Consider the following 22,115-nt stretch of genomic DNA (forward strand, 5'->3'; position numbering starts at 1 on the left):
CTCTTTCTTTCTTTCTTTCTTTCTTTCTTTCTTTCTTTCTTTCTTTCTTCCTTTCTTTCTTTCTTTCTTTCTTGGTACTGGGGGTGGAACCCAGGGGCTTTTCTACCTCCAGGCTATACTCCCAGATCTATTTTATGCTTTATTTGGAAACAGGGTCTCACTAAGTTTCAGAGGGCCTCACTAAGTAGCTGAGGCTGGCTTCTAACCTGTGTGATCCTCCTGTCTCAGCCTCCCAAGCACTGGGATTACGAGTGCATGCCACCACGCCTGGCTGGAAGACCATTATTTTTAAACAAAAAATAAAATAAGGCTGAGATTATAGCTTGGAGAGAGGAGGCCCCTGAATTCTATCCCCGGCACTAAACCAAACAAAACAAAACAAATACACAGTAAACCAGTCGCCATCGCTTGGGCCTGTAATCCCAGTATTTGGGAAGCTGAGACAGGAGGATTGCAGGTTTGAGGACAATCTTAGCAATTTAGTGAGACTCTCAGTAACCTAGCAAGACCCTGTTTCAGAATAAAACAAAAAAGGGCTTGGGGATGTGGCTAGAGGTAGAATGCCCCAGGTTTCAATCCCCAATAACACACACACACACACACACACACACACACACACACACACACACACACACACACACGAGAAAGGGTCGGGTTTCTATTTCCACCACAACTCCTGGCCAGGAGAGACAAGGCGTGACGCTCAGCCCTGTAGCTAGTCCTGAACGCGTCAGGCGGGGCCAGGTTTTCCGAAGGCCTTTGTGGGGCGTTTTTCCTCCTGCTGGGTTCTGAGGACCCGGGGGTGTGCGTGGGTCAGCGCCTGGTGTGTGTTTTGCAGGAAGACGTGGACAAGGCGGTGAAGGCCGCCCGGGCTGCCTTCCAGCTGGGCTCCCCCTGGCGCCGCATGGACGCGTCTGACAGGGGCCGGCTGCTGTACCGCCTGGCCGATCTGATCGAGCGGGACCGGACCTACCTGGCGGTGAGTCCCCAGCCCCGTCTGCCTCTCCCCCAGCCCCAAGGGCCACTCCGCACACATTGGCAACAGCCAAGAACGAAGGAAGCCGGGCCTGGTGGCGCTCGCCTGTAATCCCAGGACTTGGGAGGCTGTGACGGGAGCATTACAGGTTCTCGGACAGCATCAGCCACTTAGTGAGACCCTCTGCAACTTAGTGAGACCTTTAAAAACATAGTGAGACCCTGTTTCAAAATAAAAACTAAAGCCAGGTGTGATGGTGCACGCTTGTAATCCCAGCCCACAGGAGGCTGAGACAGGAGGATCCGGATTTGTGGCCAGCCTCAGCTGTTTAGTGAGGCCCTCCGAAACTTAGTGAGACACTGTTTCAAAATAAAGAATAAAAAATTTGGCTGCGTCAGGCATGGTAGCCCAGGCTTTTAATCCCAGTATTTAGGAGGCAGGAACCAGAGGATGGAGGTGTGCAGACAGCCTCAGTTATTTATTTATTTATTTTTGGTGGTACTGGGCTTCCTGGAAACCTTTCTACCTCTGGGCTACACTCCCAGACCTATTTTATACTTTTTATTTGGAAACAGGGTCTCTTAAGCCAGCACATGTGGCTTCAAACCTGAGCGATCCTCCTGTCTCCGCCTCCCAAGCGCGGGGATTACAAGCGTGCGCCATCACGCCCAGCAGCCTCAGCTATTTAGTAACGCCCTTCGCAACTCAGTGAGACCCTGGTTCAAAAAGTGAGAAGAGTCGGGCGTGGTGGCGCACGCTTGTAATCCCAGTGCCTGGGAAACTGAGACAGGAGGATCGCACAGGTTCAAAGCCAGCCTCAGCTAATTAGTGAGGCTCTCAGCAACTTAGTGAGACCCTGTTTCCAAAAAGTATAAAATAGGTCTGGGAGTATAGCCCAGAGGTAGAAAAGCCCCTGGGTTCCACCCAGTACCACACACACAAAAAAAATAAATAAAATAAATAAAAATAAAAAGAGTGAGAAGACTAAAATATAGGGCTGGGGTGTAGCTCAGAGGTAGAATGCCCCTGGGTGTTCCATCCCCAGTACTGAGAATAAATAAATAAATAAAATTGGACTGGGGGTGTAGCTTGGAGGTAAGAATGCCCCTGGGTTCAATCCCCAGCACGAGAGAGAGAGAGAGAGAGAGAGAGAGAGAGAGAGAGAGAGAGAGAGAGAGAGAGAGAAGGAAGGAAGAGGAAGAAGTGGAACAGCTGGGAGAGAGCCTCAGGGATGGTCACCTCTCTCTGGGCCCCTTTGCATGATGGGTCCTCCTTCTGGCCTCCAGAGACAGAAAAAACCAGGAGGCCTTTCCAGTCCTCTCCAGACCCCTCCAGAAGGCAAATTGCCCCATGACATCTTGCTCTTAACCCATGCGTGGCATCGTTTTCTCCGGATAAAGTCCTCTGCACAGTACCCAAGACCACAGGACCACGCTGCTCTAGCCCATGGCCCAGTCATGCAGGGCTCTTCCCCACATGCACAATCCCGCCCCACCCCGCCACCTTCCCTCCAGGATTCCGCTTTGGCTTCTGGGCGCCCGGCGTCTCCTCCGCTCCATCCCGCCGGTGGTCCCCTGTGCGGTTGGTGATTCAGACGGCGTCGGCAGTACGGCCGTCTCCCTTCTCTGATTCCGCCCTCTTGCGATGGATAATTCATGTCACGATTCACTGGTTTTGTAAGCTTTTTGTTCATTTCTGCACCTGGATCTGGCAGAAAGTAGAAAACTAAAAAATAATAATAAGCCAGGCGTGGTGGCTCATGCTTGTAATCCCCGCGCTTGGGAGGCGGAGACAGGAGGATCGCATGGGTTCGAAGCCAGCCTCAGCTACTTAGTGAGGCTCTCAGCAACTTAGTGAGACCCTGTTTCCAAATAAAATATAAAATGGGTCTGGGAGTATAGCCCGGAGGTAGAGAGCCTCTGGGTTCCACCCCCAATACCACCAAATAATAATAATAATAATAATAATAATAATAATAATAATAATAATGTCACAGAGCCAAGCGTGATGGCACACACTTATAATCCCAGTACTTAGAAGGCTGGGAAAGGAGGATTGCAGGTTTGAGGACAGCTTCAGCAACATACTGAGACTCTCGTCAACCTCGTGAGATCCTGTTTCAAATAAAAATAAAATAGGGCTGGGGTGTAGCTTGGAGGTAGAATAGCTCTAGTTTCAATCCCCAGGACTCTAAGAGGGAAAAAAAATGTCAGTAAAGTAAACTATTGCCTCATACCTTCTAGGGCCCTTCTTTCTCCTCCCCCCTACCATGGGAGAGGTTGGTACAATGATCCCGAGATGTCCCGACTTTTCACAGCCCCCGTGAATGAGTCCAGACCCGGTGCCAGGTGCCAGCCCCGACCATTGCTTCGTTCCCGCACCGCCCTGCACCGCTGACCGCGAGCTCTCTTTCAGGCCTTGGAGACCCTGGACAATGGCAAGCCCTATATCATCTCCTACCTGGTGGATTTGGACATGGTCCTGAAATGTCTCCGGTACCGTCTCAGCCTTCCTGGTCTTTGTTGTGGCCATGCCGAGAGGGAGGGAGCAGAGTTGGGAGGGAGAAATCGAATTCTACAAATGCAAAGGGATCACAGAAAGTGGAGAAGTCTGTGTAGACTCCATTTCATGGGAATATCGCTCAGGGTCAGCGTTACAACTCAGTCATAATGCTTCCTCTTTTTTCGAGGTCACTTTTGGTCATTTATGTGTTACTTAGACCTTATTCAAGTTACCCAATTTGTTGGTGTACAGTTGTTCATAATTTTCTCTTATAATCCTTTCTGTCTCTGTAAGGTCAGTAGTAATGTCTCCCTCCCCTCCCCTCCCCTGCCCTCCCCTCCCTCCTCCTCCTCCTCCTCCTCCTCCTCCTCCTCCTCCTTCTTCTTCTTCTTCTTCTTCTTCTTCTTCTTCTTCTCCTCTCTCTCTCTCTCTCTCTCTCTCTCTCTCTCTCTCTCTGGATTGAACCCAGGGGCTTTCCACCTCTGAGCTATACCTCCAATCCTATTTTGTTTTATTTTGCTGGATCCGGGGATGAAACCCGGGGGTATTCTACCTCCGAGCTGCTACACCGCCAGCCCTATTTTCTTTTTATTTGGAAATAGGTTCTCACGAAGTTAAAGATGGGCTTCCTAAGTTACTGAGGCTGGCTGCAAACCTGTGATCCTCCTGTCTCAGCCTCCCAAGAACTGCTATTTTTTATTTTGAAACAGGATCTCGCTAAGTTTCTGAGGCTGGCCTCAAGCTTGTGACCCTCCTGTCTCAGCACCCCGAGTAATGGAATCATAGCCGTGTACCACCATGCCCGGCAGCTTTGGGTTTAATTCAATCATAAACATGTTTTATTTATTTATTTGTTTGTTTGTTTTTGTGGTACTAGAGTTTGAACCCAGAGGCAGTCTACCTTCTAACTACACCCCTAGTCTTTTTTTCCTTTCTTTTTTGTGGTACTGGGGATGGAACCCAGGAGCCTTCTACCTCTGGGCTACACTCCCAGACCTATTTTATATTTTCTTTGGAAACAGGGTCTCACTGAGTTGCAAAGGCCTCACTAAGTAGCTGAGGCTGGCTTCGAACCTGTGCGATCCTCCTGTCTCAGCCTCCCAAGTAGTGGGATCACTGTGTGCCGCCACGCCCCGCCTCGTGTCTAACTTAATGGTAAACTAATGAACTTAAGTGGGTCCCCCAGAGAAAGCAGCAGCAAGTCGCTTAGCCCCGGAACCGGCCGCCTGTGCTTCCCGATTAAGCCGAGGTCTCTCTGTCCTTGTACCACATCCCTGGGGCAGGACTGGGATCGTCTGCTGTGGGTCTGACCAGCTGTAGGTCACGGTACACACAGTGGCTGCTCCTGTGACGTGTGGACAGAGGCGGTGGGGAAAAGAAGCCAGGAAGGCTGGCCACCGTCCTTCACAGCAGGGGTGCGCACTAGCGCCACCATGTGTCACAGCAAAGAGCTGTCCAGCCCTAAAGCCGGGCGGGGTGGCCCATGCTGGTAATCTCCGCGCTTGGGAGGCCGAGACAGGAGGATCACAGGTTTGAAGCCAGCCTCAGCCACTTAGTGAGGCTCTCAGCAACTTAGTGAGACCCTGTTTCTAAATAAAGTATAAAATAGGCCTGGGAGGATCGCCCGGAGGTAGAAAAGGCGCCTGGCTTCCAGCCCCAATACCATACACACAAAAAAGGAATTGTCCAGCCCTAAAAGTTGGTAGTGAGGCTTTGAGGATACCCCAGAGAGCAGCCTGGTGAGTCTTGGCAGAGCCATGCGCATCTCTGAACGTTACCACCATCTCTTTGTGCTGGTCAGAAACGATTCGGAGCTGGGCGTGATGGCGCAGGCCTGCAGTTTCAGTACTTGAGAGGCTGGGACAGGAGAATCACAGGTTTCAGGACAGCCTCAGCAATGTAGCAAGACTCTACAACATAATAGAGACCCTGTCTCCAAATTAAAAAAATAGATAGTGCTGTGGATGTTTGGAGGTAGAGTGTCCCTGGGTTCAATCCCCAGTACCACACACACATACACACACATACACACACACACACAAAAGTAAAAATAAAATAAAAAGGTCTAGGGTATAGCTCAGAGGTAAAATACTCTTGGGTTCAATCCCTACCACCAAAAATAAAAAGAGGGTTCAATCACCATCACCCCCCAAAAAAAGAAAGGAAAACAATACCAGGGTATTTATTTAACATATTGATTCTCCACCAGGTGTGGTGGTGCACACTTGTAGATCCAGCACTTGGGAGGCTGAGACAGGAGGATTGCAGGTTCAAGACCAGCCTCAACAATTAAGTGAGGCCTTTAGCAATGTAGTGAGACCCTATTTCAACATGAAAAGGTCTGGAGTATAGCTCTGAAGTAGAACATCCCTGGGTTCAATATCCTATATTCCCCCAAAGAAAAGAAAAGAAAAAAAAGATCCAGTTGGACCAGATTGAGTCTCCTGGTCCTTCAGGAGATAACAGAGGTCCCTGACCTTGCTTCAAACCTAGACTTTAAGCTGGGTATGCCGGTACAAGCTTGTAATCCCAGTACTTGGGCGGCTGAGACAAGGTACTTAGTGAGACCTCTGCAACTTAGTGAGACCCTGTTTCAAAATAAAGAATAAAGAAGAGGGCTGGGTGTGTAGCTTGGAGGTAGCATGCCCCTGGGTTCAATCCCCAACACCAAAAAAAACCCCCAAAACCCACTTAGACTTTTCTAAGATGAGCGTGGTAGCCCAGGCCTGTAATCCTAGCACTTAGAAGCCTTTGACAGGGGAACCCCAGGTTTGAGGCCAGCCTCACCAATTTAACAGACCCTCAGCAACCTAGTGAGATCCTTTCCCAAAATTGTAAAATAGGGCCGGGGGGTGTAGCTCTGAGTGGAAGGGCCTTGGGTTCTATCCCCGGTAGCAAACAAAACAAAAAACCAAATTAGACTTTTCTTCGTTTAAAGGTATTATGCTGGCTGGGCTGACAAGTACCACGGGAAAACCATTCCCATTGATGGAGACTTCTTCAGCTACACCCGCCACGAGCCCGTGGGGGTGTGTGGCCAGATCATTCCGGTGAGTGCCAGCCTCACCCAAGGTCGGCAGGAGGCTGCCGTGGGAGCAGCCTTGGCCAGGCTCATTGCAAAGGGCGGCCTTGGACGGTATCTGGGGACGGGTGGCTGAAGATACGGCTTTGCCAAGCCAGCCGGGCTTCAAGTCGGAGCCTGCCACCTGCAGAGTTAACTGCCCTAAGACTCAGTTTCTCCGTCCAAAAAGTGGAAGTTAAGCCGGGCATAGTGAGCACACCTGTAATCCCAGCACTTGGGAGGCTGAGACAGGAGGATCGCAGGTTTTGGGACAGCCTCAGCAAGTAGCGAGACCCTGTTTCAAAACAAAAAATAAAAAGGGCCGGGGGTGTAGCTCAGAGGTAGAGCGTGCGCGCACACACACACACACACGCGTGCGCACACACACACACACAGATTAATCTAGTGCCTGCTCTGGGAGGTGGTGGCAGTTAGGGCTTAACATGGTACCTGGTTTGTAAAAACACTGATCCATGAGCACGCCTTTTCTACGTGTCTTGTCTTGAAGCCGGGGACGGAGGTGTGGGGGCTTGGCGTGGCCTCTGCTCTCCGGGACAGCTCTTTCTTCCACCAGGTGGCATAGCTGTCTGAGCAGGGACTGAGTCAGGGCCCCTCTTGTTTCTCGCAGTGGAACTTCCCACTCCTGATGCAAGCCTGGAAACTGGGCCCGGCCTTGGCGACCGGAAACGTGGTCGTGATGAAGGTGGCTGAACAGACGCCCCTCACCGCCCTCTACGTGGCCAACTTGATCAAGGAGGTGCGTGCCTGTGTGTCCCTTGACCTCTACCTGCCCTAGCACAGGGCTTCCAAACAGGGGTACCTGCAGAACCCCGTTATCATCATACTTACACCAAAGGGACTCCCTGTCAACTCCCTGCCAACGTTGGGCTTCGAGGCAAAATCCCCTTTGAAGAGAGAAAATCAGCTGAGGTTGGTGGCACTGGCCTGTAATCTCAGTACTTGGGAGGCTGAGATAGGAAGATTGCAGGTTCAAGGCCAGCCTCAGCAACTTTAAGTGATGCCTGCAGCAACTTAGCCAGTCCCTGTTTCAAAAAACAAAAATAAGCCCAGCGTGGTGATACACATTTGTAATCCCAGTATTTGGGAGGCTGAGGTAGGAGGATCGCAGGTTCAAGGACAGCCTCAGCAAGTAGCGAGCATCTCATTCACCTAGTGAAACCTGTTTCAAAGTAAGAATAAAATATAGCTGGGGGTGTAGGTCAGAGGTAGAATGAATGTCTTTGGGTTCGATATCTAGTGACACAAGAAGAAAAGAAAAGAAAAGAAAAGAAAGAAAGAAAGAAAGAAAGAGCTAGATGTGATATTGCACGCCTGTAATCCCAGTACTTGGAAGGCTGAGACTGGAGGATCTCAGCCTCAAAGCCAGCCTCAGCAATTTAGCGAGATCCTGTTTCAAAAGAAAACAAACAAACAAAAAAAATAAATAAATAAAAAGGTCTGAGAGTATAGCTTGGAGGTAGAATACCTCTGGATTCAATCTTCAGCACCACGCCTGGCTTCCAGAACCACAAATAAATAGAATAAAGAATGCAGGTGTGGTGGCATATGCTTGTAATCCCAGTACGTGCGAGACTGAGATGGGAGGATCACAGGTTTGAGGACAGCCTCAAGTAGTGAGATTCTCAGCAATTTAGCGAGATCCTTTTACCAAACAAAAATATAAAATCGGCCACACACACACACACACACACACACACACACACACACACACACAGAAGAATGAAAATCATGTTCTTGGTGAAGTAGGAATTACCCACCAGGGACGCCATGCGCAGGCTCCCCGTGTGCACTGCAGTGAATTGCTTCCCTCTTAGGGCGGGTTCAGCTCACACGCGTTCCCAGCAAACTGTCTGCCTCTCAGGGAGAGCCGTGTTGCCTCCTAAGCAGGCCCTTGGACCAGGACGGTGACCCCCAGCGTCCCCTTGGTTTCTACCCACAGGCCGGCTTCCCCCCTGGCGTGGTCAACATCGTTCCTGGGCTAGGCCCCACGGCGGGGGCCGCCATCGCCTCCCACGAGGATGTCGACAAAGTGGCCTTCACGGGCTCCACCGAGGTAAGGCGCCTCGGGACTCGTCTTATGCTCAGTCAGCTCGCGGGCCCGCTGGCCGCAAACGCTGCTCTACCCCAGAGGGGCGCCGGGGTGCCGGGCGCCGCTGTCCTAGGCCTGAGTCACCCCAGCGAGGCCCTTGCATATGGCTTTGTGATCTGCGTGCTGTTGGGAGGGTCTGATGGTTTACCACTGACTTTAGAAAGCCCAGAGCTTGCCGGGTGTGGTGACACACGCTTGTAATCCCAGCATTCGGGAGGCTGAGACAGGAGATTGTAGGTTCGAAACCAGCTTTAGCAGTTTAGTGAGACTCTGTTTTTTGTTTTTTGTTTTTGCGGGTCTGGAGATGGAACCCAGGGGCATTCAACCTCTGAGCTACACCCTCTGCCCTATTTTTTATTTTTTATTTTGAAACAGGGTCTCATTGAGTTGCAGAGGGCCTCACTAAGTAGCTGAGGCTGTCCGCGAACCGTGATCCTCCCGTCTCAGCCTCCCGAATGCTTGGATTACAAGCGTGCGCCACCACGCCCGGAGACTCTTTTAAACTTGAAATACAGCCAGGCGTGGTGGCTTGTGCCTGTAATCCTAGTACTTGGAAGGCTGAGACGAGAGAATCACGAGTTCGAAGCCAACCTCAGCAACTTAGTGAGGCTCTCAGCACCCTGGTGAGAGCCTGTGTCTGTGGGCACTGCGAGTCTGAGTGTAAGGCCTGGTGCGAGGAGGTTGAGAATAAAGGAAGAGTCTCTAGCCATCCTCCAGCCCCATAAATTCAGCTGCTCTGGGCAGCTGTCTCGCTGACCAGTAGGAGGAATACAGGACTGCCTCGCCCTCCCTCCCCCTAATGCCCGAAAAAGCCCTTAGTCTGTAAGGAAGGGGCTCCTGACGCTCATGGACTCTCGCCCCCTCCCAGATTTATCCAAGAATAAAATCTGTTCCTGCTGTAGAGCTGTGCACTGCTTTCCCCATCTTTTTTTTTTTTTTTTTTTTTTTTTGCGGGTCTGGGGATGGAACCCAGGGGCATTTGACCTCCGAGCTACATCCCCTACCCTATTTTTTATTCTTTATTTTTATTTTTATTTTTTTGCGGGTCTGGGGATGGAACCCGGGGGCATTCTACCTCTGAGCTACACCCCCTGCCCTATTTCTTATTCTTTATTTTGAAACCGGATCTCACTGAGTTGCAGAGGGCCTCGCTAAGTAGCTGAGGCTGTCCGCGAACCGCGATCCTCCAGGTCTCAGCCTCCCGAATGCTGGGGTTACAAGCGTGCGCCACCACGCCCGGCTTTATTCTTTATTTTGAAACAGGGTCTCACGAAGTTGCAGAGGGGCTCACTAATGCTTTCCCCATCTTTACCAACAGCTTCCAAATAAGAAATAAAATGGGGCTGGGTCGGAGCTTGGCGTTAGAATGTCTCTGGGTTCAATCCCCAATAACAATAGATAAATAGATAGATAGATAGATAGATAGATACATACATACATACATACATACATACATACATACATACATAATAGAATAAGGCTGGAGGTATAACTCAGAGGTAGAATGCTCCTGGGTTCAATCCCCAGTAAAAAAAAAAATCAGAGATGAATTTAACCCACCCTGAGCGTTGGCCCTTTGGACACAGCCATCCTCATTGTGGTGGGGGGTCTTGGACTCCCGAGAGCTCTCTCCTCTGCTCCTGCCCCCCTCCAGGTGGGCCACCTGATCCAGGTTGCCGCGGGGAAGAGTAATCTCAAGAGGCTGACGCTGGAGCTGGGGGGAAAGAGCCCCAACATCATCATGTCAGACGCAGACAGTAAGCGGGTCCCGGCCTCCAGCGGGACGGCGGGCTGCACTGTGGCCTTGGTCCCTCTCCTCTCCTCTCCTGGGCCCCTCTGGTCGGCCAGGCCGGGTCCTGGGTTTCCTGCTGCGCGGCACCCGTGCCCTTGGACTGGGCCTCTCTGCCCAGCATGTCCTTCCTTCTGTCCTGCCGAGGGGCCCCCAGACTTCCAGCATTCCTCGCCCTGTCTGTTCCTCCGCTACCCCCTGGGCGATGGGAGCTGCTTCTGTCTTGCCCTCTCTCTGGGCACCAGCCCTGATGGCGGGTGGATGGATCCTGGGATGGATGGTGGGCCGGGCGGGGCTGGGGACGGCCTCCCCTTCTCACGGCCTCCTCCTGTCCCGCCGCCTCCCTGCAGTGGCCTGGGCCGTGGAGCAGGCCCACTTCGCCCTCTTCTTCAACCAGGGCCAGTGCTGTTGTGCGGGCTCCCGGACCTTCGTGCAGGAGGACGTCTACGAGGAGTTCGTGGAGCGGAGCGTGGCCCGGGCCAAGTCCCGGGTGGTGGGGGACCCTTTCGACAGCCGGACGGAGCAGGGACCTCAGGCAAGCCAGGCTGCGGGGCAGGAAGGGCCCGGGCCACAGCCCCGTGGGCCTGGGGCAGGGGCTGTCTCATCTCTGCTTCCCACCAGTTGTGCTTTCCCTTAGGAGAGGCGCCCATCTCTGTCTCCTTCGCACTGTTTAGAGGCGGGTAGATCTTGGTAATGGCGCTTTAGCTGTGTCTGAGCTGGTGTCACTCTACCCTGCAGGGTTACAAGCCCAACTTCTTCTTTTTTTTTTGCAGTAATGGGGACCCAGGGGCATTCTACCTCTGAGCTACACCCCCTGCCCTATTCTTTATTTTGAAACAAGGTCTCACTGAGTTGCAAAGGGCCTCACTCAGTAGCTGAGGCTGTCCACGAACCACCATCCTCCTGTCTCGGCCTCATGAATTCTGGGATTACAATGTGCGCCACCACGCCCAACTTTTCTCCTTCTCTGTTTAACAGCTTTATGGGGCTTTTTTTTTTTTTTTTTTTTTTTTTTTTTTTTTGGTAGTACTGGGGATTGAACTCACAGGCAATCTACTTCCGAGCCCACCCCCCCAGCTTTATTTTTTTATTTTATATTTTGCCGTATTGGGGATGGAACCCAGGGGCATTCTACCTCCGAGCTACACTTCCAGTCTTATTTTTTTATTATTTAATTTGAAATAAGGTCTCACTGAGTTGCAAAGGGCTTCACTAAGCAGCTGAGGCTGTCCTTGAACCGTGATCCTCTTGTCTCAGCCCCCCCGCCCCATTGCTGAGATTACAAGCGTGCACCACTACACCTGGCTTTATTTTATTTTGAATCAGGGTCTCGCTAAGCTGATGAGAGTCTCACTACTTGCTGAGGCTGTCCTCGAACCTGGGATCCTTTTGCCTCAGCCTCCCAAGTACCAGGATTACAGATGTGTGCCGCAACACTCGGCTTTTTTAATTTAATTTAATTTTATACTGGTGAACTGGGGATTGAATATGGGGGCATTCTAACTCTGAGCTACAACCCCATACCTACTTTTTTTTTTTTTTTGCAGTACTGGGGATAGAACCCAGGGGCTTTCTACCTCTGAGCTGCACTCCCAGCCCTATTTTTTATTATTTATTTTTTCAACGGGGTCTCACTAAGTTGTGGAGGGCCTCACTAAGTTGCTGAGGCTGATTGTGAACCTGCAACTCTCCATTTTAGCCTCCCAAGTGCTGAGATTAGGATTACAAGCATGCACCACCACACCCGGCTCTCCCATACCTATTTATTATTCTTCATTTTGAAAGAGGGTTTCACTAAATTGCTAAGGCTTGCTGCAAATCTGTGATTCTTCTGTGTCAGCCTCCCACGGATTACAGGTGTGGACCACCACACCGGGTTTACCTTTTTTTGTTTTTGTGGTGCTAGGGATTGAACCCAGGGACATTCTGCTGCTCAGCTACCCGCCCTACCCTATTTATTTTATTTTATTTATTTATTTTTTTTTTTTGGCGGTACTGGGGTTCCTGGAAGCCCTTCTACCTCCGGGCTACACTCCCAGACCTATTTTTACATTTTTATTTGGAGACAGGGTCTTCTAAGCCAGCGCGCGTGGCTGGCTTTGAACCTGCGCGATCCTCCTATCTCTGCCTCCCAAGCGCGGGGATTACAAGCGTGCGCCACCACGCCTGGCCTATTTATTTTATTATTTTGGTACTAGGGATTGAACCCAGGGGTGTCCCACCTTTGAGCTACAGCCCCAGGCTATCGTATGGATAGGCCATATGTAATTTCTCCTTTTTTTTTTTTTTGTACTGGGGAATGAACCCAGGGGCCTTCTGTCTCTGAGAGACACCCCTGCCCATTTTTTAATTTTTGTTTTTTTGGATTACAAGCATGGGCCACCATGCCTGGCTAAATTTTTATTTATTTATTTTTTAAATTTTGAAACAAGGCCTTGCTAAATTGCTGAGAGTTCCACTAAGGTGCTGAACCTGACCTTGGGCCTGTGATCTTCCCGCCTCAGCCTCCCAAGTCCTGGGGCTGCAGGCTGGCGCCTCTGTGTGCTTTGTGTTTCCTGGCCTCTGTGTTTGCTCTCCCGACCTTGGTTGCTCAAGACCTTGGCCCATTTCCCCGTGCCTGGTTGTCTGTATGGTTCTCGGCCTGAAGCCTAGGCGATGTCTGAACCCAGCTCCCCTCTGGGCTCCTTCTCATGCAGGTGGACGAGTCTCAGTTTAAGAAGATCCTTGGCTACATCGATTCCGGGAAGCAAGAGGGGGCCAAGCTGCTGTGTGGCGGCGGGGCCGCTGCAGACCGCGGCTACTTCGTCCAGCCCACCGTGTTTGGAGATGTGCAAGACAGCATGACCATCGCCAAGGAGGAGGTTGGCAGTGGGGTGGCGCTCTGGGGATGTGCTCTCAGGGGAGGAGAGGTGGGTGATTTTGTCTGGCGTCGTGCGTGCGTGCGTGCATTTATGTGTGTGTGTGCGCGTGTTACTGGGGATTGAACTTTGAACTCAGGTGCATTCTACCTCTTAGCTACACCCCCAACCCTTTTAATTTTGGTTTTGAAACAGGGTCTTGCTAAATTGATGACAGCCCCCTTACTTGCTGAGACTGGCCTCGAACCCACGATCCTCCTGTCTCAGCTTCCCAGGTACTGGGATTATAGGCGTGCGCCTCCGTGGCTTGGTCTGGCATTCTTTTTTTTTTTTTTTTTTTTTTTTTTGATGGTACTGGGGTTCCTGGAAGCCCTTCTACCTCTGGGCTACACTCCCAGACCTATTTTCTGTATTTTTTGAAACAGGGTCTCTTAAACCAGCGCGGCTGGCCTCCATCCTCCTGCCTCTGCCTCCCAAGCGCAGGGATTACAAGCGTGCGCCACCACGCCCGGCTTGGTCTGGCATTCTGATGCTGACCCATCCACAGGCTTCAGGCCAGCTCTGTGCCTAGAACAAGTGATTTATATTCGCTCTCCGTTTCAGCTTGTGGTGGCTGCCCACCGTCTGATATCTGCCAGGCAAGGTGGCGCAGGCCTCTAATCCCAGTACTTGGAAGGCAGACACAGGAGGGTCGGATCGAGGCCGGTCACAGCAGCCTAGTGAGACCTTGAGCAGCCCGTGGAGGCGCTTCCGTGCTTCCCCTCCCCCACCCGCTCTCTCCCCCGCAGATCTTCGGGCCTGTGATGCAGATCCTGAAATTTAAGACCATAGAGGAAGTCGTCGGCCGCGCCAACAATTCCAAGTACGGGCTGGCTGCGGCTGTCTTCACAAAAGACCTGGACAAGGCCAATTATCTGTCCCAAGCCCTTCAGGCCGGCACTGTGTGGTAAGAGCTCTGGAGGCCTTGCCCCGACCCCTTCCAGCCCAGCGAAGAGTCCCCAGAACCAGGGTCCTCCGGAACCCCCGAATTTGGGACACCGGGTTCAGTTTTTCTTGGTCAGGCATATGCAAAGCAGCTGATAGAGCGGAGATTTTCAACCGCCTCCCCTCCAGGAGATTACGCCTCTCTGCAGTGTAGATGCACCCCCTGGCTTCCCAGATGGATGACTGAGGCTCCTTACTCAGCTGTTGCCAGGGCAGGAGACCGGGGTTGACAGGCAACACTGACCTTAAAAGCCCAGCACCAGCCGGGCGTGGTGGCGCACGCTTGTCAGGCCAGTGCTTGGGAGGCTGAGACGGGAGGATTGCAGATGAAGACCAGCCTCAGCTACTTAGCGAGGCCCTTTGCAACTCAGTGAGACCCTGCTTCAAAAATAGACTAAAAAATAGGGTTGGGGGTGTAGCTCGGAGGTAGGCTGTCCTTGGGTTCCAAGGTAGACTGTCCTGTGTACTGTAACTGGCACCCGCCTGTGGCCACATCACGGGACTTGCGGTCCTCTCTCCTCTGGCTTGCTTTGACCTCCTCCCTCACTTACTACCAGGGCTTCGTCTGTGCATTTTTCCTTAGCAAGACGCTAGACCCCTGCTGGGGGTGCTCGGGGTGCTGGGGCTGGAACACACATCCCCTCCAGTGATCTCTACATTGTCGTTTGAAATCTTAGGGTCAACTGCTATGATGTATTTGGGGCCCAGTCCCCGTTTGGCGGCTACAAGATGTCGGGGAGCGGCCGGGAGCTGGGCGAGTACGGCTTGCAGGCGTATACAGAGGTGAAGACGGTGAGTGCGGGGCCACGGCCTCTCCCCCGGGCTGGAGAGCATCGCTGTTTATTACTGACTTCTCATTCTAAGCCAGCAGAGCCACAAAAGAGGTTAGACCCAGTCTCTAAGGCCTTGAGCCCCACGTGGCCTGCACAGTCATTTGCCAGGGCCAGAGAGCCTGAGCAGAAGGAAAGGCCGCAGTGGGGATACTGGGGGTACTGGGGATGGGACATTGGGAGCTACACCCCCAGCCCTTTTTATTTTTTATTTTTGTTTGGAAACAGTCTCGCCAGGTTGCTGAAAGTGTTGCTAAGTTGACGAGACAGGCCTCAAACCTGTAATCTTCCTGTTTCAGCCTCCCAAGTATTGGTATTACAGACGTTGACCACCATGCCTGGCTTAAGAAAAAGCTTCTAGTAAGAATCAGGCTAGTGGGCATTAGATATCAAAGGCCGTGGCAAATCCATTGACAGTATTTTTTGTATTGGGCAGTCAACCTAAAGGCATTCTACCTCTGAGCTCCACCCCCAGCCATTTTAATTTTTTTTTTTTTTTTTTTTTTTTTTTTTTGCGGTATGAGGGCTTGAACCCAGGGACATTCTACCTCTGAGCTACACCCCCAGCCCTATTTTTTATTCTTTATTTTAAAACAGGGTTTTACTAACTTGTGGAAGACCTCACAAAGTAGCTGAGGCTGGTCACGAACCTGTGATCCTCCTGTCTCAGCCTCCCCAGTACTGGGATTACAAGCCTGCACCACCATGCACGGCTCCTTTTTATTTTTTATTTTGGAAACAGGATCCTGCTAGGTTGTGGAGATTCTTGCTCCTGTTGCTGAGGCTGACCTCCAACCTGCGATCCTCCTGTCTCAGCCTCCCCAGTACTGGGATCCCAGGCGGGTGCCACCGTGCCTGGCTTCCACCGACAACTTAATTGTGCTATTCCATCAACAGGAAAATAGCTTGAGGAAGTAATCAGAAATACAAAGAAAGCAGTATTATACGTATCCATCACAGCATTATTTCTAAGAGGAATAAATCAGATGCAATAAAAATGTTCAAAGAACTCTGAGTCTCCCCTGTCATCCCGCTACATGGGGGATGCTGAGACTGGAGGATCGCAGGTTTGAGATCAGCCTCGGCAACTTAGCAAGGCCTTGTTCCAAAAATAAAAACATAATAAAATAGGGCTTTGGGTGTAGCTGGGTCGTAGAGTGCTTGACTTGCATGCATAGGCACTGGGTGGGATCCGTCAGAGAAGTCACCTTTGCAAGCAGGTATGGATGAGGCCGTTTATTTTTTCTTCCTGTCTACTGAGTTTGTGTGTGTGTGTGTGTGTTACTGGGAATTGAACCTAGGTGCATTCTACCTCTGGTCTGTTTTTTTTTTTTTTGGTACCGGGGGTGGAACCCAGAAGCTTTTCTACCTCCAGGCTATACTCTCAGACCTATTTTTTATACTTTATTTGTCAACAGGGTCTAAGTTGTTGAGAGCCTCACTGAGTAGCTGAGGCTGGCTTCGAACCTGTGCAGTCCTCCTATCTCAGCCTCCCATGCACTGGGATTACAAGTGTGTCCCTTACAAGTGTGTGCCTCCACGCAGGGCCAGCTTTTATTTTTATTTTGCAACAGAGTCTCACTAGGTTGATGAAAATGTTGCTACTTGCTCAGGCCATCCTCAAACCTGTGATCCTACTATCTCAACCTCCCAGATACGATTTGCAGGCATGTTCCACCATGGCCTGCTCTATAAATACCTGTTAGGTCCATTTACTCTCTAGCATAGTTCAACTCAGATGTTTCTTCAATGCTTTTCAGTCTGTATAATCTGTCCATTGAAGAAAAAGTGTTGAAGTCCCCAATTATTATTCTCCTGGAGTCTTTCTCTTGTTCTAAATCGAATATTTGCCTTACACACACACACACACACACACACACACACACACACACACACATAAGGCTGGGCATGGTGGCACACACTTGGCATCCCAGTTCTGCGGAGGCTGAGACAGGACAATCTCAGGTTCACAGCCAGCCTCAGCCACCTTGTGAGGCCCTCTGCAACTTAATGAGACCCTGTTTCAAAATAAAAAATAAAATTGGGCTGGAGGTGTAACTCAGAGGTGATATGTCCCTGAGTTCAATCCTCACTACTGCCCCAAGAAAAAGCTGAGTTAGAAAACCCCAGGGTTGTTTATCCCCAGTACCATAAATAAATAAATAAATAAATACATAAATACATAAATAATAGGAGCCAGGCTTGGTGTCACACACTCGTAATCTCGGCATTCGGGAGGCTGAGACAGGAGGATCGCGGTTTGCGGACAGCCTCAGCTACTTAGTGAGGCCCTCTGCAACTCAGTGAGGCCCTGTTTCAAAATAAAAAATAAGAATTAAGGCAGGGCGTGTAGCTTGGAGGTCGAATGCCCCTTGGTTTCATTTCCAGACACCCCCCCCCAAAAAAAAAAAAAAAAGAATTAAAAAATAGGGCAGGGGGTGTAGCTCAGAGGTCGAATGCACCTGGGTTCCATCCCTAGACCCACAAAATAAAAAATAAATAAATAAATAAATAAATAAATAAATAAATAAATAAATACATTGCGGGAATAGGTTGGGGGTGTGTGCGTGGTGTGTGTATGTGGAGAAGTAATCCCCCCCCCACTATCACACAGACAGACAAACAGAAAAACCGTGGATTCTTGTCCTAAGCTAAGAATAAGTATTCATCGCTTGGACAGCTGCTGAAGATTTAAAGAAGTTTATTAAAAAGATAGAAATACAGAGATAGTTACAGCCCTGTGCCGGAGCAAGGCACAGGGGGGCAATTCGAGTGAAAATGCCAAAGAACTCCAGTTTACTGAGTTTTTATCCTGTCTAAGTCCAGCAGGTCCCTCTGATTTTGGAGATCATGTTACCCCTTATCTCCAACCCAGCTCTGCTTCTGTTATCTCTCCCTCTAAATTTATGGCCTAAAGGGGGAGGCATCTCTGTCTCCAAACACAGGCTTTTACCTTTCTTATCCCCCAAAATGTGTTAAATTGTGCTTAGGAATGCAAGGACATGTTAGCTAACCCTGGCTTTCTTAGTAAAGAAGATATATTTTAAGATTGGACATCTTTCCCAGTAGTGACACATTAATACATTTTAAACCCTCTTCCCAATACCAGTACAAAATAAATAAATAAATAAATAAATAAATAAATAAATAAGGTGGTGGTGTACCTCAGAGGTAGAATGACTGAGTTCAATCCCCAGGATTGCAAAAATAAATAAATAAATAAATAATAAATAAATAAATAAACAAAAGGCTGGGGGCATAGCTTGAAATTAGAATGCCTCTGGGTTCAGTCCCCCCATACAAAAAGAAAGAAAGAAAAAAAGAAAGTGTCTCCAGACAGTGCTGAGTGTCCGTGTGGGGCCTGATGGCCCTTGTCGAGAACACCTGACCGAAGGTTGAGCCTGAGGAAGGTTGAGCGGCTTTTCTGTATCCCCTGAATCCCTACAGGTCACCATCAAAGTCCCTCAGAAGAATTCCTAAGGAGCCTCTCCACCTTCCGTCCTCACCCGGTGCCGGGAGAGTCCAAGATGGCAGCGGGGGAGCCAAGACCCAGCCCGCGGCGCCCAGCCTGCACCGCCATCCGGGCGGCCGGCTCGTGGAAAGCCTTTTTAAAATGAACAGCGCTGTTCTCTTTCAGAATCACTTCTCCAAAAGACAGACTGAAATGTCTTCTCTTCTCTCTCTCTGAGACACTGCTTGAACTTGCCTTTTCCGGGGGAAGGAAAAGCCATTGTGTAAGACTGTATGGGCATCGAGACGACTGTCGAATGCCCTGCTTTGTATCCTAAACTAAAGCTCATTAAAAACAGACCTGCGCTCTTCTTTCTTCTTGGGGCTTACTCTCTTCTCCCAGTGTTTGGGAGGCTGGGACAGGAGGATCGCAAGTTTGAGGTCAGTCAGCAACATAGTGAGACTCTCATAAACCTAGTAAGATTCTGTTTCAAAATAACATTAAAATAGGGCTGGGAAGCCGGGCGCGGTGGCGCACGCTTGTCATCCCAGCATTCAGGAGGCTGAGACCGGAGGATCGCAGGTGCACGGACAGCCTCAGCTACTTAGCGAGGCCCTCTGCAATTCAGTGAGACCCTGTTTCAGAACAAAGAATAAAAAATAGGGCTGGGGGTGTCATTCAGAGGATGTACTTTATTTTCATGGTAGTTTTGTTTTTTGTTTTGTGGGTCTGGGGATGGAATCCAGGGGCATTTGACCTCCGAGCTACACCCCCTGCCCTATTTTTTATTCTTTATTTTGAAACAGGGTCTCACTGAGTTGCAGAGGGCCTCGCTAAGTAGCTGAGGCTGTCCGCGAACCGCGATCCTCGGGTCTCAGCCTCGGCATGACAAGCATGCACCACCACGCCCGGCTTTTTCATGGTAGTATTTGTGAATGTTACTAATTTACGCATTGCACAATAATGAAAACAAAGAGAGTTTGTCTTGTTAACCTCCTGAGCTCCGCGGACACCTCCGCAAAGCTTCCCCTGGGAGACACGACTGCTCACACCAGCCGGCTCCCAGAAGCTCCCAGAAGCTCCCAGAAGCTCCCAGAAGCTCCCAGAAGCTCCTGGGCATCTCAGGTTTCTAGCTCGTTTGTTTCTCTAAGATATATAAAAAGATTTGGAAATGGACTCGAGCCAACCAGGTAGAGATAAGTGAGATTTGAAATGATCGTTTTACAACACTTTCCCAAATCCCTCTGGACTTACCCTTTTTTATTTTTTTCAGTACTTGGGGATGGAACCCAGGGGCATTCTACCTCCGAGCAACACCCCCAGCCCTATTTTTTATGCTTTATTTTTTGAAACAGTTTTACTGAGCTGCAAAGGGCCTCACTAAGTAGTAGCTGAGGCTGGCAGCGACCCGCGATCCTCCTGTCTCAGCCTCCCAAATGCTGGGGTTACAAGCGTGGGCACCACCATGCCTGGTTTCTTTTTATTTTTAATTTTGAAACGGGCATGCTAAGTTGCTGAGGCTGGGCTTGAACCTGCAATCCTCCCATCTCAGCCACCCCAGTACGGCGTGCCAGGCGTCCGCCACCACACCTGGCTATTACGTTGTTTTTGACATCTTAGATACGTATTAAATCTCTTTGCACTTGGAGACAAGAAGCAACTAGTACCGTAGAAATAAAAACAACGTTCTTGGGTGGTGAACAACCTGATATCTCTGGGTATAGGGATGTGGGTCAGTCACAGGAGTATTAGGTGTAGAGATGCTGTTTGTGGATTTAGCTTTGCGGTGCCCCAACAGGAAATGCGGGCCTCTGGAGCCGGACAATGGGCTGGGGGCCCTCCCCGACCCCTCCCCGCAGCTGGAGACAGCGCGGAGGCGGCGCTGCCTGCGCGTCGGCGCCACCTTGTGGGGACGTGCGGAACTGCAGCGCCCGCCTCTCCAAGAGCGGACGGAACCCCGGCTCCCGGGGTCCTTCAGTGAGCGTCCGAGACCCAAAGCCCCCGGAAACGTAGACTACAACAAAAACGCATGCGCGAATTGTCCACACTAGCCAAAAGGCAGACACAAACCCGGTGCCCACCAATGGATCCGGAATGACACGGCAGCAATAGTCACTCGGCGCAATATTCTGCAGCGGGGGTTTTCTACACGCCACAACGTGGATGAACAAAGGCCACACACTGTCTGGCCCATTGCTGGTCTGTCTGGATCAACCCTGCATGGTCCGGAGTCGGCGAATCCAGACAGAAGGCAGGCAGGCGGGGGCTGGAGGAGAAGAGGAGAACGCGGAGCATCCTTTGGGAGTGGGGAAAATGTTCTGGGAGACAGCATGCCGCCAGGTTGAAGGGCAGCCTCAACGACGTAGCGAGGCTCTCGGCAAGCTAGCGAGGCTGCTTCAAAACAAGAAACTAGACGAAAGCCGGGCTCGGTGGCGCACGCCTGTCGTCCCGGCCTGCGGGAGGCTGAGACAGGGGGACCGCGGTTCGCGGACAGCCCCAGCTACTTAGGCCCTCCGCAATTTAGTGAAGACCCTGTTTCAAAATAAAGAATAAAGTTGGGCGTGGTGGCGCACGCTTGTAATCCCAGTACTTTGGAAGCCGAGACAGGAGGATCGCACAGGTTCAAGACCAGCCTCAGCTACTTAGTGAGGCTCTCAGCAATTTAGTGAGATCCTGTTCCCAAATAAAGTATAAAATAGGTCTGGGAGTATAGCCTGGAGGTAGAAAAGCCCCTGGGTTCCACCCCCAGTACCACAAAAAAAAAAAAAAAAGAAAGAAAGAAAGAAAAAGAACAAAGAAAGAATAAAAAATAGGGGAGGGGGTGTGGCTTGGAGGTCAAATGCCCCAGTACTGCAAAATAAAAAGGAAAAATATAAAAGGTGATCCTAGAATGAGTAAATAATTTTATCCCGTGCCCTGTTCTAAAGCAGAGCAAACACTGGAAGGGTTAAAACAGAACGGTTGCTTCAGGCCAGAAGTTACAGCCCCAGGAGGAGTTAATTAAAGGAACACTACACATCCCGTCCGGAAGTCACGAGGGATACCGCAGCCAAACTGGCCTGCTGATAACTTTGGTAACAAATATTAAAACGTTAAACTTTAGAAGGTTTCGGGCTTGAGAACTGGATTTGAGAAGAAACATTATCCTTTCACGTGGACAGGAAAAAAATGGGTCCCTGTATTTTATGCTGGTATAAACAAACATAACAACCCTCTGGGAAAGAGGCAGGGGTAACTTATATAAGCTCTGCAGATGTGTGTGTGTGTGTGTGTGTGTGTGTGTGTGTGTGCGTGTGTGTGTGTGTGCACGCGCGCGTGTGTGCGTGTATGTGTGTGTGTGCGCGCGCGCGTGCACGCGCTTAACCAGGAATCAAATCCAGGGGCATTCTACCTCCAAACTCCCAGCCCTATTTTATTTATTATTATTATTATTTATTTATTTTTTGGTGGTACTGGGGGTGGGACCCAGAGGCTTTCCACCTCCGGGCTATACTCCCAGACCTATTTTATATTTTATTGGAAACAGGATCTCACTAAGTTGCCGAGAGCCTCAC

The 22,115-nt window shown here is 50.4% G+C and overlaps 1 protein-coding gene across 2 annotated transcripts in view; it reads left to right on the forward strand.

The window, feature by feature from the left end:
• Positions 1–18,677, forward strand: part of ALDH2 (aldehyde dehydrogenase 2 family member) — a gene marked incomplete at its 5' end in the record, with an annotated part of 30,945 nt that extends 12,268 nt beyond the window's left edge. Inside the window, 11 exons of one of the 2 annotated variants that reach the window (XM_080717306.1) lie at positions 839–979; positions 3,392–3,471; positions 6,417–6,528; positions 7,168–7,296; positions 8,500–8,613; positions 10,304–10,406; positions 10,789–10,973; positions 13,135–13,299; positions 14,085–14,242; positions 14,958–15,072; positions 18,558–18,677. In XM_080717306.1, the coding sequence (XP_080573432.1) occupies positions 839–979; positions 3,392–3,471; positions 6,417–6,528; positions 7,168–7,296; positions 8,500–8,613; positions 10,304–10,406; positions 10,789–10,973; positions 13,135–13,299; positions 14,085–14,242; positions 14,958–15,072; positions 18,558–18,590 (1,335 nt within the window). In that variant the 3' untranslated portion in view covers positions 18,591–18,677. The remainder of the gene's footprint in view (positions 1–838; positions 980–3,391; positions 3,472–6,416; positions 6,529–7,167; positions 7,297–8,499; positions 8,614–10,303; positions 10,407–10,788; positions 10,974–13,134; positions 13,300–14,084; positions 14,243–14,957; positions 15,073–18,557) is intronic. The other variant, XM_080717307.1, reaches the window with a different exon arrangement.
• Between the last annotated feature and the right edge of the window lie 3,438 nt (positions 18,678–22,115).

The sequence above is a fragment of the Muscardinus avellanarius genome (genome assembly GCF_963383645.1).
Source record: "Muscardinus avellanarius genome assembly, chromosome: 21".
Classification (NCBI taxonomy): Eukaryota; Metazoa; Chordata; class Mammalia; order Rodentia; family Gliridae; genus Muscardinus; species Muscardinus avellanarius.